We start from the raw sequence: 17,525 nt of genomic DNA, 5'->3' as shown, positions 1-17,525 counted from the left end.
TTCTCACCTGGGCGATCGGGCTCTAACTGCTCTGGGGCTGGAGGAAGCTCAGTTTCCGTGCTACCGACAGATGATGAGGGAAGGGACTTGAAGTGTAATTTCTTCTGTCCCTTTTCTGGGATCAGTTTTCGTTTAGGCGGCATGTTTGTTATTTTCGGGGAAAGCGCGAAGGGAGGCAACTCTCAACTGGCTTCGAGCATTACGAGTTGCGGGCCTTGGAAACTCTTTGGTACTAGAGGCACAAAGTGTCTAATTTCGTCTGCTACACATCGCTTCGCAATACATCGATAAATTAGCATTCAAACTACTGTAAATTGAGAAGTACTGACGATGTCCGGATCAAATGATAGAATAATCGGACATTGACCACTTTGTGACAAAAACAATAGGACATTTGTCCTCCTGCATGAAAAATGTATAGGACATTTGAAAAAAATATCCTCATATGTCCGATGTCCGACGTGGATGTGAGGCCCTGCTAAAGCGTGTAACATACAATCTTGCACACGTTTGCTTTGGGGGCCCGGTAGCTCAGTTGGTAGAGCACTGGACTTGTGATCGGAAGGTCGCAGGTTCGAATCCGGGCAGGGACGGACACGGGTCAACTTTATGTGCAGACCCAGAGACGGAAGCCATGTCCCACCCCCGTGTCATCACAATGGCACGTAAAAGACCTTGGTCATTCTGACATAAGTGCAGGTGGCTGAATACACCTAAACACGCAGACACCTGGGTAGCGCGACTCGGTTGCTGCTAGCTTTCCACTGGGAGGAAGCGACCCGAATTTCCCAGCGATGGGACAATAAAGTAATGAAAGTGAAAAAGTGAACAAATAGTAGTGGCAAAGAAGGAAACCGTGTGACATAGCTTTATATTTGCCGGAAATCATGCGAGCTGTATCACATGGATGTCGGAGAAGAGTTACTTTTATACTTTCATTGTCAAATGTGCATTATTGAGTTTTGTTCCTTTTTAATTTGTTGTGTTTTTTGAAGGGTTTAAGAAAAGTTGTGGGGTCGGGAGGAAAACTTAGGGTCGATAGGGGAAGTGAACACACTGAATTTTCTGTTTCTTGGCCTTACCTCTGTACAATACCATCTGTTAAAAAAAGGTGGACATAAAAATGCTTAAAACAAAGCCTCATGACCACCAGGAAGAGCATCGGTCGTTATGAGTATGAGCAAGAAAAGAGTGACAATCGTACATTGCGGGGACACCTTTTGCGGAAACGTCCATTGTGTGTAATGTAGTTGAATTTAAGTTAACCATATCAGTGTTGGGTGTAGGCACAGTTGGCCTAGTGGTAAGGCGTCCGCCCCGTGATCGGGAGGTCGTGGGTTCGAACCCCGGCCGGGTCATACCTAAGACTTGAAATTGGCAATCTAGTGGCTGCTACGCCTGGCGTCTGGCATTATGGGGTTAGTGCTAGGACTGGTTGGTCCGGTGTCAGAATAATGTGACTGGGTGAGACATGAAGCCTGTGCTGCGATTTCTGTCTTGTGTGTGGCGCACGTTAAATGTCAAAGCAGCACCGCCCTGATATGGCCTTTCGTGGTCGGCTGGGCGTTAAGCAATCAAACAAACAAGTGTTGGGTGTCCAGCATGTAGGTTCCATGAATATAAGTGTTGGATAGAGCACCCATGATCGATAAACAAACCTTCTTTTCTTTGGTGTACTGCACAGATGCTGTTGAAAAGGATGACACGACTGAGTGGGCCAGCATTACAAAAGACCAAGAAGATGTGCGGAAAATGTACAAAACCGTGCAAGGTATGATGGAGGTGTGCAAGGCAGAGATCTTGAAAGCCTTACCCAAGTCCGCCATCCCAGATACGCCTGATGCTGCAGGAACAGAGGGGGGGGTACAGGTATCTGCTGCGGAGAAAGCAGCCTCAGAGAAGGCAAACGCAGAAACCTCAGAGAAAACGAATGCAGAATCCCAAGAGAAGACTATGATGGAATCCTCCGAGAAGCTCAAGACGGAAACCTCGGTGAAGGAGAAGATGGAAACCTCGGACATGAATTCAGGGAAGGACACGTCAGAACAAGGTGAAGGATCAACCAAGAAGAGTTTTGTCCGCTTCCCGGAGTCCTTGAAAGTGCAGGAGGCGACAAAACTGATCAACGACAGGCTGTCTAAATGCCCCTCGAAGAAGAGCTCAAATGTTTCGATGATGTTTTCTCCCTTTTTCTTGCCTAAGGAAATGCAATCTGATCCTGACTGGGACTGCACACCGTACTGCGACATACACATGCACGCATACAAGCAGCCTCGGATAAGCGAGGAAGAATCAGCATGTCCTATGGGACCAATGTGTGTACCATTGAAAATAGCCTTAAATTTGGAAAACATGGTCAGAGCACAGATCGCTATGGCGTCGTTTCAAGACTTGGCAACATGTGCTCTGGCAGAGATTTTGAAGAAGGACGACCTTGGCAGTGATGACTTGACCTCGCTCAAACACATCGTGGATGGGTTACACCGCAGCACACTGACAATGGGAGGCTCAGCGTTGGTGTTTGTGGCGGACATGCGGCTGCTCAGGAGAGACGCATACTTGGTGAGACTGAATGCCAGCAACAGCAAAAAGCTAAGTCTGAGGTTGGCGCCTTTTGAGGGTGCAGGGATTTTCGGGGGAAAGGAGAAGGAGGCTGAGAGCGTGGACAAGACAGCCCAGCAAAATTCTGCAGAAGAGGTCGACAAGGGTGGCCCTGCTAAGAGTTCTGAGTCGTCCAAAGCAGTGCCAGCTTCACCCCAAAAAGATTTGAAGAAAGACAAGGACAGCAAAACAGAGGAGAAAGAACCTGAGAACAAAGTCCAGGACAAAAAAGCTAAGGAGGATAGCCAATCTAAGGCTACCATGGAGGAATGCAGACTAGAGATTGCACGTGTTCTGCGTGAACTCGCTTGTCAGGAGAATCCAGAGTCTGACACTACGCAAGAGGAAGTCGTGCATGGCGACGGAAATGCGGCCTCTCCCGATCTGAAATCGCACGAGATTCTACAGCTGGTGGAAGTATTGAACAGCTTGCTCTCTGCCCCAGGTTTCAACGCCTCATCCTTTGTGCAAGCCACCGCTTTGCCGCTGCGGTACTGGTACTGGGGTACTCACTACAAGGCCGTCACTTCTCTCTTTGAGGGAAACACTCGCCAGCAAGAATGTTTGAGAGGGTTCGGCATCAAGGCGGGTGACCAGGGGTTCATAGTGTTTAACAAGAAGATGGCTATACAGGTGGAAAAAATCGGCCGAAGTCTGACAGCCCTCGCTTGCTTCATGGAGCGAGCTTCGTACGCTCTGAAGCTCTTGAGTGAGCAAGACGAAGTGAGCATTGCCGATGTGGAGTCCATGAGACGCTTGGTGAAGGGGCTGAGTCTCAGAGCCCCGATAGCTGTCGGCGAGACCATCTTGACGGCGGCCTCTTTGCAGGTTACACGCCGTATAACCTTCGTCAACAGGATGCTGTTTGCCCCGGAGGGTGCCAAAATGGAGTTGATCAAAGGCCCGCTCGGCTCGGGGGGGCTCTTTGGTCCCAACGCCACCACGGTCTCCAATCGGTACAGGAAACAGATGGCGAAAGCGAGACGAAGTAAGTCTTTTTTTTGTGGTTAAAAAAAAAGTTAAGTTTATGGAACATTTACTTGTAGACAAATTTGAGTTTCAGTTTGCTTTTATAATTTGTCTGACGGGCGCTGTGGCGGGGTGGTAAGACGTCGGCCTCTTAATCGGAAGGTCGATGGTTCGAATCCCGGTCGCGGCCGCCTGGTGGGTTAAGTGTGGAGATTTTTCCGATCTCCCAGGTCAACTTATGTGCAGACCTGCTAGTGGCTTATCCCCCTTCGTGTGTACACGCAAGCACAAGACCAAGTGCGCACGGAAAAGATCCTGTAATCCATGTCAGAGTTCGGTGGGTTATAGAAACACGAAAATATCCAGCATGCTTCCTCCGAAAGCGGCGTATGGCTGCCTTAATGGCGGGGTAAAAACGGCCATACACGTAAAAATTCCACTCGTGCAAAAAACACGAGTGTACGTGGGAGTTTCAGCCCACGAACGCAGAAGAAGAAGAAGAAGAAGAATTTGTCTGTTATAACATGTTCCATAAATTCACCTTTCTAGGTTTGTTTGTTGCTGGGGTGTTCTTGTGGGGGTTTTAACATTAGTACTACATGTAGTCATAGACCAAATAGCCTGGACCGCCAACTCGACACGTGACCCTTCGAGGGTCGCGTCCGGTTTGAAAGGCCAGCAATTCGAAGACAGTGAAAAGAAAGCACGCTCCAGTTATTTGTGACAATGGGAGGTGACAATGAACTGGATTTTCCAAAACTCCAAACTAAACTTAACAAAACTCATCGAAAAACATGTTCCATATGCACTTTTGCTGAGTTTATTTTAGCATTTTCAGAACTTACCTCGGCAACTTCGTCCATGTTTACAATCGACACCGGATATGACATCACCCTGATTTCTGAAAGGCCATGTAAGTGTAGGTTCCTAAATGCGAGTGGCGCTACCTCGTAATAGAGAGAAAGAGCGGAGAGAGAGCTAGTTGGCGGTCCAGGATAAATGGTCTATGATGTAGTAAACTATTAGTACTGGTAGTCCAGTTCCAGATTTCTTTGTTGTAGTTACCTTCATTCTTCCATTCTTTCTTTCTTTATTTGGTGTTTAACGTCGTTTTCAACCGTTCAAGGTTATATCGCGACGGGGAAAGGGTGGGGGGGGGGGGGGGGGGGAGGGGGGGGGATGGGATAGAGCCACTTGTTCATTGTTTCTTGTTCACAAAAGCACTAATCAAAAAATTGCTCCAGGGGCTTGCAACGTAGTACAATATATGACCTACCTTACTGGGAGAATGCAAGTTTCCAGTACAAAGGACTTAACATTTCTTACATGTATACTGCTTGACTAAAATCTTTACAAACATTGACTATATTCTATCATTCTTCCATGTGACTTTATCTTTGGAAATGCTAGGCTATCTAAATATAAACATATTCTTAAAGATGAGGTAAATTCTTGACTGGAGGTGAGGGGGGGGGGGGGAATGAACATTTTAAATGAATTTATCTCCTAGGATGTTCTGCTTGAAGCCAAAGAAAACAGGCAGAAAAGGCAGTTTACAATTGTGCAACACTACCACAGCCAGACAGCTTATCCCTATTTGAGGAGCTTATGCCGGTGTAGGATCCGGTCCGGTCCCCCCTCTGAAGTAGTCCCCCGGGGGACCAATTCGTAGCAAAAACTTCTCTATAATGGTCCCCCCTTAGACATCCAGCCTCGTTTTTCTTAGGCATTCAAGCCATTTTCAATCTATATCTTCGTCCGGTATTATGTAGTGCACAGACAGCAATCTCTTTGTTTGACTATATTTTGCAGAAAATAAAATAGATCTGATTTATAATGCCGTTCAAAAGAAAAATCACATGAAATAAAATGAATAATAAATAAATACTGATAAGAAGAAATGAAACCAGTCTCTGATTCTTTCCTTTCTTTTCTCTGAAATTGCTGGTAACATTACTAACATTGTAACAAGAAAAACGAGGCTGGATGTCTAAGGGGGGACCATTATAGAGCAGTTTTTGCCACGAATTGGTCCCCCGGGGGACTACTTCAGAGGGGGGACCGGACCGGATCCTACACCGGTAATGAATTGTTTCGAGTGCAAGCATCTGGTTTACCAGACTGTAATTATCTACAAGGTTAATTTTCTTTCTTCAAACTGCTTTTAATCAATGGCAGATTACATGCATGCTTCATTTTTCACAAGCCGGGAATTGTTTGCAAGGCTCCCCCAAAAGCGGCGTATGGCTGCCTGAATGACGGGGTAAAAACGGTCATACACGAAAAAAAACCAATCGTGCAAAATCATGAGTGAACGTGGGAGTTTCAGCCCATGAACGAAGAAGAAGAAGATTTGCAAGACTAATTTTGTTCCTCCAACTCTCTGTATAACAGTGAATGAAGAAAAGACGAAGCGTCCAGCACCAGGTCCAAGACGAGGGAGGGCGGGCGTAGCGGCAAAAAGACTGCAAGGGGCGTACAGAGGCGTTCCACGTGGGGGCAAACTTCTTCACCAGCCTTCAAGGGGAGCTTACCCTGGAGGATCAAGGGGAGCAACTCGGGGGTCGCTGAGGGGAGGCAAATTCGATGCGAGAAGAGGAGGGCGCCCTGGGTCGTCAAGGGGAGGCCAGCAGAGACCGCCACGGAGAGGTGGAAACGTGTCGAGACAAGGACCGAGAAATGTGAACTGGGCGGGTTCAGCCAATAGGGGCCAGATTCCCAGTCTGCTGGAACTTGAAGGTATGCCGGGTGTGGGAGCTACTTACCACTTTCTATACACCCTGTCAATTTTTGTTTCTTTCTTTCTTTCTGGTAATAGTAGACTTACAGTACCCCATCCCCACCCCCCACCGTCCCCTTTGCATATCTAAAGGTTCGGTCAAAAAAATCTGATGCGAAGGAGTCTTAAAAAGAGGGGGGGGGGGGGTCTGGAACCCCCCCCCCTAGCCACACAAAAAAAGAGAGAAAAAAGTATAACAAAATAAATGCATACATGTACATTTGAAAAAAAAAAAAATAATAAAGGCTCAGATGGCACCAGATTTCCCCATTATCCTTGATTTTTTATCAAAGTTTTCAGGGGTGGGGAGGGGGGGGGGGCATGCCCCCGGACCCCCCAGGAGCTGGCCTTTGTCTTTTAATGAAGGTAGTTGGGTAATTTGCTGGCTCAGGTTGCACCAGATCAGTCAATTTTCCTCTTTTTTTTTTAAGTCTTCTTAAATTTGTGTATATGGGGAAGTTTCTTGGCTCAGATTGCTCCATTTTCGCGCCCTCAACTAAACGCTTCGCGTCGTCAAATTGTCCCTTAGAGACATTTGGAAACCCCCCCCCCCCCCCCCCCCCCCCCTCCCTTAAAAATGACGTGATCCGCCCCTGAGGGTAGATCTACAGAGGTTAGATCTACAGAGGTTATGAACAGAAATCCTAAGAGAGGAGGTCTTCCAGGGTGGGGGCAGGGGAAGAGGTCTCAAAAACGTCGTTTCATAATATCTAGTGCTTGTCACCATTGTTACTTCATTGCAATGCATACAACAATTTATTTGCCCAAAAAAATTAGTTAACCTTCACCGTGGGTCGTGGACGACCCAGAGCCTCACAAAATCGTCTTTATCTCTCAAACTATTTGGAGTTTTTAATTGAGACTTCATGTAATCTCTAATCACCATACGGCCTTCCGTTTGCCCAACTTCTGAAAGATTAACTTTGTAAACAAACAAATAAATGATGACGTAATATGAACTACACAGTCCGGATGATGTGGGTCGTGGACGACCCATATGGAATTACGTAAAGAATTGTATCCTTATTTGGATGGCGTGGGTCGTGCACGACCCATACGTTTTATGATGAATCCTTCTTTGGAAAGTTTGGGTCGAACACGACCCACATCATCCGGACTGTGTAGTCTAACGCGTGATCAGGTGAAGGTTAAGTTTACTCATCGTGTACTTCGCTTGTTAAGAAAGGATGTCTGTGGGACCTACAAAGAGTGCACGATCAACACAGGTGTCATCACTTGTTGTGTAGGTTGTGTCATCACTTGTTGTGTGGGTTGTGTCATCACTTGTTGTGTAGGTTGTGTCATCACTTGTTGTGTAGGTTGTGTTGTGTAGGTTGTGTCATCACTTGTTGTGTGGGTTGTGTCATCACTTGTTGTGTAGGTTGTGTCATCACTTGTTGTGTAGGTTGTGTCATCACTTGTTGTGTAGGTTGTGTCATCACTTGTTGTGTAGGTTGTGTCATCACTTGTTGTGTAGGTTGTGTCATCACTTGTTGTGTAGGTTGTTGTACGCTCTGTCCTTGCATCTATCTTTTTCTGGCCCTGTGTGTTTGTATGTTGTGTGTGTGTGTTTGTCTGCCTGTCTGTCTGTCGTCTTGTCTGTCTGTCGTCTGTCTGCCTGCCTGCCTGCCTGCCAGCCTGTCTGCCTGCCTGCCTGCCTGCCTGCCTGTCTGTCTGTAACTTTCATCGGTCTCGAATAGCATTACCTGTTGAGACAATAGACAATAATAACCAACCAACCAACCAACCTCACCTGTCTGTATATTTTCTCAGTGATTTTCTGGATTGCTCTCTCGCTCCACTGGTTGAAAAATCTACTAGGCCAACAAGATCAGGTTTTTTCTGTGTGATTTTTCCTGTTTTATTTCTTCTCCAAGAAGAACAAGAAAAAATACTTCATTGTCTGTTTAAGAAAAAAAAAGCTTCTTCTTCATGGTTTTATAAGTGGACTGTTCAGGCTGCTGTTTCAAGGCACAGTGCGCCTCCCGTAAACCATCACAGATACTGTCAGGATTTTACACACAGTACAAACACCCTTCCATTTGAACGCTCACCAAACGGGAACATCTTTGGTGCCCTATGTAAAGAGCGAGCAATTTTCAAAGAATTAATTTTGTGGATTGTCTCAGTATGTAGACAATCGGACCGTGGTGCGTTTTGGTGCGAGACCTAACTTTTAAAATCTAAATAAGAAATTGACAGCTTGTTACACAAACATTCTTAAATCAGAAATGCTAAAACCCCTTCAGTTTCAGGGGGCTTTGCCCTCTGACCCCCACAAGGGGCGTTGCCCCTTGACCCCTACTGCAGCCCCCAGCCCACCACTTTTTTCCCCTTTTTTTTTTTTACCTCAGGCTGTTTTCATGCCTGATCATAAAAGAATTCTTTTTTCATCAAGACAAGATCAGTACAATTGGAAGTTTTGAAAGTTTGAAAAAAGAAGCGCCCGGAAGCAGGGTCACGCAAGGTCGTGGTTCTTGTAGCAGACGACGGTTTATGCCTATCGCCAGTTCCTCTGAACTGTCAAAAGCCATCGTCAGAGTTCTTGTGAACCACAGCCGTTTGTTTCGTGCATAGTCAGAGGTACATAATAACGTGCTATTGCAGATAAGCTCACAGCGAGTCGCATTCAAATTACTAACTGACGACTACATTGTGAAAAAGGGAAACTGGATCACACGGGTTCACGATGGCTCAGGGGTAAGATAAACCACGCAAAAATAAATTCTTTGAAAATTGCTCGTGCTTTACGGAGGGCACCTGGGATGTTCTCAAGCGGTGAGTGTTTAAATGAAAGGGTGTTTGTACTGTGTGTAAAAGCCTGACAGTATCTGTGATGGGTTACGGGAGGCGCACTGTACCTTTAACCTTTGCCAGTTCGGATTAACGACTACACACGGAAAACATCGTGGGGCCATGCGGACCCATGCTTCTCAAAGATGCACGCTTTTCCTTCTTTGAGAAACATGGGTCCACACGGCCCCACAATGTTTGTAGTCTAAATTTGACCTTTGGTTTTTGACTCACATGCAAAGCAAAAGTGAGTCTATGTACTCACCCGAGTCGTCCATCCGGCCGGACGTCCGGAAAACTTTAACATTGGATATTTCTAGGACACTATTCAGTCTATCAGTACCAAATTTGGCAAAATGGTGTATGATGACAAGGCCCCAAAAAACATACATAGCATCTTGACCTTGCTTCAAGGTCAAGGTCGCAGGGGCCATAAATGTCTAAAAAACAGCTATTTTTCACATTTTTCACATTTTCTCTGAAGTTTTTCAGATTGAATACCTCACCTATATATGATATATAGGGCAAAGTAAGCCCCATCTTTTGATACCAGTTTGGTTTACCTTGCTTCAAGGTCAAGGTCACAGGAGCTCTTCAAAGTTGGATTGTATACATATTTTGAAGTGACCTTGACCCTGAACTATGGAAGATAACTGTTTCAAACTTAAAAATTATGTGGGGCACATGTTATGCTTTCATCATGAGACACATTTGGTCACATATGGTCAAGGTCACTTTGACCCTTATGAAATGTGACCAAAATAAGGTAGTGAACCACTAAAAGTGACCATATCTCATGGTAGAAAGAGCCAATAAGCACCATTGTACTTCCTATGTCTTGAATTAACAGCTTTGTGTTGCATGACCTTGGATGACCTTGATCTTGGGTCAAGGTCACATGTATTTTGGTAGGAAAAATGTGTAAAGCAGTTCTTAGTGTATGATGTCATTGCGATGTTTAGTTATTTGACCTTGACCCTGAAGGTCAAGGTCATGTAAAGGTCAAGGTCAAGCATGTGAGTCGTATGGGCTTTGCCCTTCTTGTTTTTATTACTTCTTGCTGAAATGTTAGGACATAAGAGCTTTTTAGGTGCCTGAGGCATTCTTAAAAGCTCAATAAAAAATTCCAACTAGTTTAAAAAATATTTGCAATTAAACACCCTTCTGGGTCCACACGGACCCACGACCATTGACGAAGGTTAAGAAAAAAAAGCTTCTTCTTTATGGGTTTATAAGTTGACTGTTCAGGCTGCTGTTTAAACTTGTGCATTGTGTCTGCAGAAATTCCAAGGGGGGCGGGACCAAGAGAACCAGATCGCAACATTCAAGCTGTTCACGCCGGCATTCAGGCCCAGATGCAGGCAGCACAGAGAGAGCTGATGATGCTACAGGAACAAGCCAGGGTAAATTTTGTTTCTTTTCGCTGGTCTGATTAAAGGGACTGGTACTGAAATATCAGGTGTTACGTAAGGAAATGTTGCTGACATGATATTGGGACGTGTTGCTCAAGTGATAGTGGGACGTGTTGCTCAATCATAGTGGGACGTGTTGCTCAATCATAGTGGGATGTGTTGCTCAATCATAGTGGGATGTGTTGCTTAATCATAGTGGGACGTGTTGCTTAATCATAGTGGGACGTGTTGCTCAATCATAGTGGGATGTGTTGCTTAATCATAGTGGGACGTGTTGCTCAATCATAGTGGGACGTGTTGCTCAATCATAGTGGGACGTGTTGCTCAATCATAGTGGGACGTGTTGCTCAATCATAGTGGGATGTTTTGCTCAATCATAGTGGGACGTGTTGCTCAATCATAGTGGGATGTTTTGCTCAATCATAGTGGGATGTTTTGCTCAATCATAGTGGGATGTGTTGCTCAATCATAGTGGGACGTGTTGCTGAATCATAGTGGGATGTGTTGCTCAATCATAGTGGGACGTGTTGCTCAATCATAGTGGGACGTGTTGCTTAATCATAGTGGGACGTGTTGCTCAATCATAGTGGGACGTGTTGCTCAATCATAGTGGGATGTGTTGCTCAATCATAGTGGGACGTGTTGCTCAATCATAGTGGGACGTGTTGCTTAATCATAGTGGGACGTGTTGCTCAATCATAGTGGGACGTGTTGCTCAATCATAGTGGGACGTGTTGCTCAATCATAGTGGGACGTGTTGCTCAATCATAGTGGGACGTGTTGCTCAATCATAGTGGGACATGTTGCTCAAGTGATATCAGGAAGCGCTAAGTGTTGCTGACATGATAGTGGGAAGTGTTGCTGACATGATAGTGGGAAGTGTTGCTGACATGATAGTGGGAAGTGTTGCTGAAAGAACAATGAGAAAAGTTGCTGAAGTGGTATGGGGAAATATTGTTCAAGTGACTTAAAACTTGATAAAAAGTTTTAAAAAAATAAAAAAAATAAAAAATAAAAAAATTTAAAAGCAGGATACAAGAAAAAGGGTATTGTGGCTGTTTACACAATATTGATTTTGAAAAACAGACACCCCCGTAAAACAATTCACACTGTTTTTAATTCCCAAAGTTGCAAACGACACATTCAACCAGTATTCAAGAAAAACTAATTGATACTCTTTATCTTTCAGCTGACGCAAGCTCAGATCATGCAGGAGCGTGAACTTCTACAAAACTACGACCAGGGGCCGTTCTATGGGGCAAGAGAAGCCCCATACCAGCGAGAGGTGCGACACGACGAACACCGACAACCAGGTCGCAACAACAGGCCATCAGGCCAGCAGTACTTCCGTGAAAAGGGACCTGCTAGAAGGAGAAATGTGAGTTTGTTAATTTCCAATTTGATCAATTTTGTTTTTATTTGGTTGTTTTTGCAACTATAGCAGGGCTAACACCACCCCCCGCGGGTTAGGGGGAGTCCCATATTGGTTGGGACGAGAAAGAATTTGCCCGATGCTCCCCAGCAAGTCGTAAGAGGCGACTAACGGATTCTGTCTCTACCCCCTGCGGGTTAGGGGGAAGAATTTACCCGATACTCCCCAGCATGTCGTAAGAGGCGACTAACGGATTCTGTTTCTCCTTTTACCTTGTTAAGTGTTTCTTGTATAGAATATAGTCAATGTTTGTAGAGATTTTAGTCAAGCAGTATGTAAGAAATGTTAAGTCCTTTGTACTGGAAACTTGCATTCTCCCAGTAAGGTCATATATTGTACTACGTTGCAAGCCCCTGGAGCAGTTTTTTATTAGTGCTTTTGTGAACAAGAAAAAATTAACAAGTGGCTCCATCCCATCTCACCCCCTTTCCCCGTCGCGATATAACCTTCGTGGTTGAAAACGACGTAAAACACCAAATAAAGAAAGAAAGATTCTGTCTCTCCTTTTACCCTTGTTAAGTGTTTCTTGTGTAGAATAATTATAGTCAATTTTTGTAAAGATTTTAGTCAAGCAGTATGTAAGAAATATTAAGTCCTTTGTACTGGAAACTTGCATTCTCCCAGTTAGGTCATATATTGTACTACGTTGCAAGCCCCTGGAGCAGTTTTTTTATTAGTGCTTTTGTGAACAAGAAACAATTAACAAGTGGCTCTATCCCATCTCCCCCCTTTTCCCGTCGCGATATAACCTTCGTGGTTGAAAACAACGTTTTACACCAAATAAAGAAAGGGCTAACACCTTTCCCGTTCTTGCCAGAAATCCTGTTTTTGAAAACTTTTAATACCGGATTTTCCGGTTTCTTGAAGTAAGACTTTCTTTGTCCCCTCAAGATAATAAAACAAGTCGCGTAAGGCGAAAATACAATATTTAGTCAAGTAGCTGTCGAACTCACAGAATGAAACTGAACGCAATGTAATTTTTCAGCAAGACCGTATACTCGTAGCATCGTCAGTCCACCGCTCATGGCAAAGGCAGTGAAATTGACAAGAAGAGCGGGGTAGTAGTTGCGCTAAGAAGGATAGCACGCTTTTCTGTACCTCTCTTTGTTTTAACTTTCTGAGCGTGTTTTTAATCCAAACATATCATATCTATATGTTTTTGGAATCAGGAACCGACAAGGAATAAGATGAAAGTGTTTTTAAATTGATTTGGACAATTTAATTTTGATAATAATTTTTATATATTTAATTTTCAGAGCTTGTTTTTAATCCGAATATAACATATTTATATGTTTTTGGAATCAGCAAATGATGGAGAATAAGATAAACGTAAATTTGGATCGTTTTATAAATTTTTATTTTTTTTTACAATTTTTAGATTTTTAATGACCAAAGTCATTAATTAATTTTTAAGCCACCAAGCTGAAATGCAATACCGAACCCCGGGCTTCGTCGAAGATTACTTGACCAAAATTTCAACCAATTTGGTTGAAAAATGAGGGCGTGACAGTGCCGCCTCAACTTTCACAAAAAGCCGGATATGACGTCATCAAAGACATTTATCAAAAAAATGAAAAAAACGTTCGGGGATTTCATACCCAGGAACTCTCATGTCAAATTTCATAAAGATCGGTCCAGTAGTTTAGTCTGAATCGCTCTACACACACACACACACACACACATACACCATACCCTCGTTTCGATTCCCCCTCGATGTTAAAATATTTAGTCAAAACTTGACTAAATATAAAAAACAAGCATTTACCCCCATTTTAAAAAAACTCCCTCCTTGTTCAAGGCCTGATTTCCCCACATTTTATGAGGTATGCAAAACTTTGTAATTCATTTCTTTTTGCAGAGTTTGGTTTATGACAGTATTATCACTTAACTGTATAATCTTTGGCAAACGCATATCTGTTCCAATTGCACTGCGGTTATGAAATTAAAGGCCCCTCCTGTTTTTGGAACCGCAGGAGCTTTCTAGTTTGCTGTTAGGTAAATTTTTGGTTCCTCTTTCCTGTCATGCTCTCTTTTTCTTCATGAATTCTTTTCTTTTTTCTGCCTTCTTGCTCATTCACCTGTATTTTTTCCAAAAAATCTCTTCTCTTGTCTCGCGATTCATGTATAGTTTAATCTGTTAGTGTTCTGATGTAAGCCCAGCAGTAGATAGGTTAAGCCTATTTTAACATACTGGAAACTGGTAATCTTCCAGTAGGTATTAATTTAGTTTTACTAAAGCCTGCTGGGACACAAGTAATGGGTTAGTGCATTTGTAAACAGGAATCGCTTGACAAGTGGCCCCCTTCATCCCCCCCTTCCTCGTCCTGTTATGGCTCTACGTAGTCGGCTGGACGTTAAGCAACAAATAAACAAACAAACAAATCTGTTCCAATCCATTAGCAAGAAGCTTAAGAATATATACATTAGGCTAGGAAAAAAACTCTCTCTCTCTCTCACACACACACAGTTCATTTTTTGATGTTGTCATAATTATGTTTAAGACTTTGTTGCATATTATTCATGTAATGAACTTTACAGGTGTACACAGTTTTTTTAAACTTTTGTTTCCAGAGAAACAGAAATCGATAATATGCGCCTGAAGGCTTCTGCTGGGTGTTGCCTGTAGAAAGAGGAACAACTCCCCCCAAAGCACACTACACACCATTCCCAGGACATTTAAACACTAGATTATATATTATGGACTTTATTATGAGAGATGGTTTCAATTGGTGTTTTTGTGTTTGTGTGTGCGTATGCGTGTGTCCCTATGCATGATCGTAGGTGAGCAATTGTTCATTCATATAAGCAATGTTTCTTGTATCCCATTTTGTTATAAGTGGGGTCGGGTCGACTGTAGTATTGCATTGTGTGTCTACATTTGGCCGATTTCTGTTTCGTTTCAAACCTGTTTGAGTTTTCATGCCGTAAAATTGTATTCTTTAACCCTTTCGCTGCCAATCAAAACTTGCGTATGTCACCGTTAGCCATTTTGACGAGTCGAGATTTCTCTCCCCTACCCTGTCGTCAAGGCCAAAAATAGCCTTCAGACGCAAAACCGCGTCACCATTTATGTTTATTCATGAGAATGAGGTATCCTTCCAAGCCATTGGCTGCTATTTGTGTGTCAGCAGTGACGTAGCATTTCTGGAAAATTCCTGAACGGTGAAGACGGGTAAACCCGTCCCAAGGCGCTGCAGCTGCACAAGCGCATGACGGGTATACCCGTCATAAGGCAGTCAAGGGGTTAATGTCAGACATCAGCTTTTTGATTGGTGCTTTTTGACTCACATGCGAAGCAAAAGTGAGTCTATGTACTCACCCGAGTCGTCCGTCCGTCCGGAAAACTTTAACGTTGGATATTTCTTGGACACTATTCAGTCTATCAGTACCAAATTTGGCAAAATGGTGTATGATGACAAGGCCCCAAAAAACATACATAGCATCTTGACCTTGCTTCAAGGTCAAGGTCGCAGGGGCCATAAATGTTGTCTAAAAAAACAGCTATTTTTCCCATTTTCTCTGAAGTTTTTGAGATTGAATACCTCACCTATATATGATATATAGGGCAAAGTAAGCCCCATCTTTTGATACCAGTTTGGTTTACCTTGCTTCAAGGTCAAGGTCACAGGAGCTCTTCAAAGTTGGATTGTATACATATTTTGAAGTGACCTTGACCCTGAACTATGGAAGATAACTGTTTCAAACTTAAAAATTATGTGGGGCACATGTTATGCTTTCATCATGAGACACATTTGGTCACATATGATCAAGGTCAAGGTCACTTTGACCCTTATGAAATGTGACCAAAATAAGGTAGTGAACCACTAAAAGTGACCATATCTCATGGTAGAAAGAGCCAATAAGCACCATTGTACTTCCTATGTCTTGAATTAACAGCTTTGTGTTGCATGACCTTGGATGACCTTGACCTTGGGTCAAGGTCACATGTATTTTGGTAGGAAAAATGTTTAAAGCAGTTCTTAGTGTATGATGTCATTGCTAGGTTTAGCTGAAGGTCAAGGTCATGTAAAGGTCAAGGTCAAGCATGTGAGTCGTATGGGCTTTGCCCTTCTTGTTTGTGTTTTTCATTAATAAACCTGAAAAGTCTTTGTGTGTGTGTGTCCCTATGCGTTAGTTGTTGTATGCGTGTGTGCGTGTGTTCTTTCCTGTGAGCAATGTTTCCTGTATCCTAGTTGGCTCACGAAGTGTAGCCTATGCGATCGTAACTTTGTCTGTCTGTGCGTGTGTGTGTGCGTGTATGTCTGTGGTAGAAACTTTAACATTTCCGAGTCTATGTGTGAGTGGTTATCCAAGACTATGGATAAAGCTCGCATAAGATTACGTCACGGTCAAAAGTGTTTGACGTCAATTAATGCATCATGACGGCATGCCTCCCTGTAGTCTTTCTCTCTCGCGTGGTGTGTGTGGTCTCGGTCATTGTTATTTTGAGCGGGCCGAGACTATTTGGCAGTCGTGTCCCTGTAAGTAGGCTACATGCAGACAGACAGATCTAGATCTAGTGTCTCTCTTTCTTGCACAGTGTCACCTAAGCTTACTGTGTGTGTGGGTGTGTATGTGTGACGGAGTGATTGAGTTTGTGTTACTGTTTGTCTATTTCTTACGTGAGCCTTGAAGGCTTCGCCTCTTGTTTTTTATAAGTTGACCTGTCAGGAAAAAAAACTTGTCTGATTTGTGAATTATTTTTTCTTGGCTGTGCCAGACAATTATCGCCTTCGGTTGCAAAATAACGCATTATGAGATACATTTTTAAATTTTGACAACTATGAATGGAGCAATTACATGTATAAAACAAGTCGCGTGAGGCGAAAATACAACATTTAGTCAAGTAGCTGTCGAACTCACAGAATGAAACTGAACGCAATGCAACGCAGCAAGACCGTATACTCGTAGCATCGTCAGTCCACCGCTCATGGCAAAGGCAGTGAAATTGACAAGAAGAGCGGGGTAGTAGTTGCGCTGAGAAGGATAGCACGCTTTTCTGTACCTCTCTTCGTTTTAACTTTCTGAGCGTGTTTTCAATCCAAACATATCATATCTATATGTTTTTGGAATCAGGAACCGACAAGGAATAAGATGAAAGTGTTTTTAAATTGATTTCGAAAATTTAATTTTGATCATAATTTTTATATTTTTAATTTTCAGAGCTTGTTTTTAATCTGAACATAACATATTTATATGTTTTTGGAATCAGCAAATGATGGAGAATAAGATAAACGTAAATTTGGATCGTTTTATAAAAAAAATTTTTTTTTACAATTTTCAGATTTTTAATGACCAAAGTCATTAATTAATTTTTAAGCCACCAAGCTGAAATGCAATACCGAAGTCCGGGCTTCGTCGGAGATTACTTGACCAAAATTTCAACAAATTTGGTTGAAAAATGAGAGCGTGACAGTGCCTCCTCAACTTTCACAAAAAGCCGGATATGACGTCATCAAAGACATTTATCATAAAAAATGAAAAAAACGTCTGAGGATATCATACCCAGGAACTGTCATGTCAAATTTCATAAAGATCG

The 17,525-nt window shown here is 43.2% G+C and overlaps 1 protein-coding gene across 1 annotated transcript in view; it reads left to right on the top strand.

Moving 5' to 3' along the window:
- The window catches only part of LOC138980593 (titin homolog), a 32,075-nt gene extending 15,980 nt beyond the window's left edge, over window positions 1–16,095 (top strand). Inside the window, exons 8-12 of the mRNA XM_070353496.1 lie at window positions 1,685–3,589; window positions 5,965–6,309; window positions 10,424–10,545; window positions 11,744–11,932; window positions 14,558–16,095. Coding sequence (XP_070209597.1) covers window positions 1,685–3,589; window positions 5,965–6,309; window positions 10,424–10,545; window positions 11,744–11,932; window positions 14,558–14,575 — 2,579 coding nt within the window. The 3' untranslated portion in view covers window positions 14,576–16,095. The remainder of the gene's footprint in view (window positions 1–1,684; window positions 3,590–5,964; window positions 6,310–10,423; window positions 10,546–11,743; window positions 11,933–14,557) is intronic.
- The last annotated feature ends 1,430 nt before the right edge of the window (window positions 16,096–17,525 follow it).

Source organism: Littorina saxatilis, linkage group LG11 (assembly GCF_037325665.1).
Source record: "Littorina saxatilis isolate snail1 linkage group LG11, US_GU_Lsax_2.0, whole genome shotgun sequence".
Classification (NCBI taxonomy): Eukaryota; Metazoa; Mollusca; class Gastropoda; order Littorinimorpha; family Littorinidae; genus Littorina; species Littorina saxatilis.
Note: the sequence above shows the minus strand (reverse complement) of the source record. Positions and strands in the feature narration are given on the sequence as shown.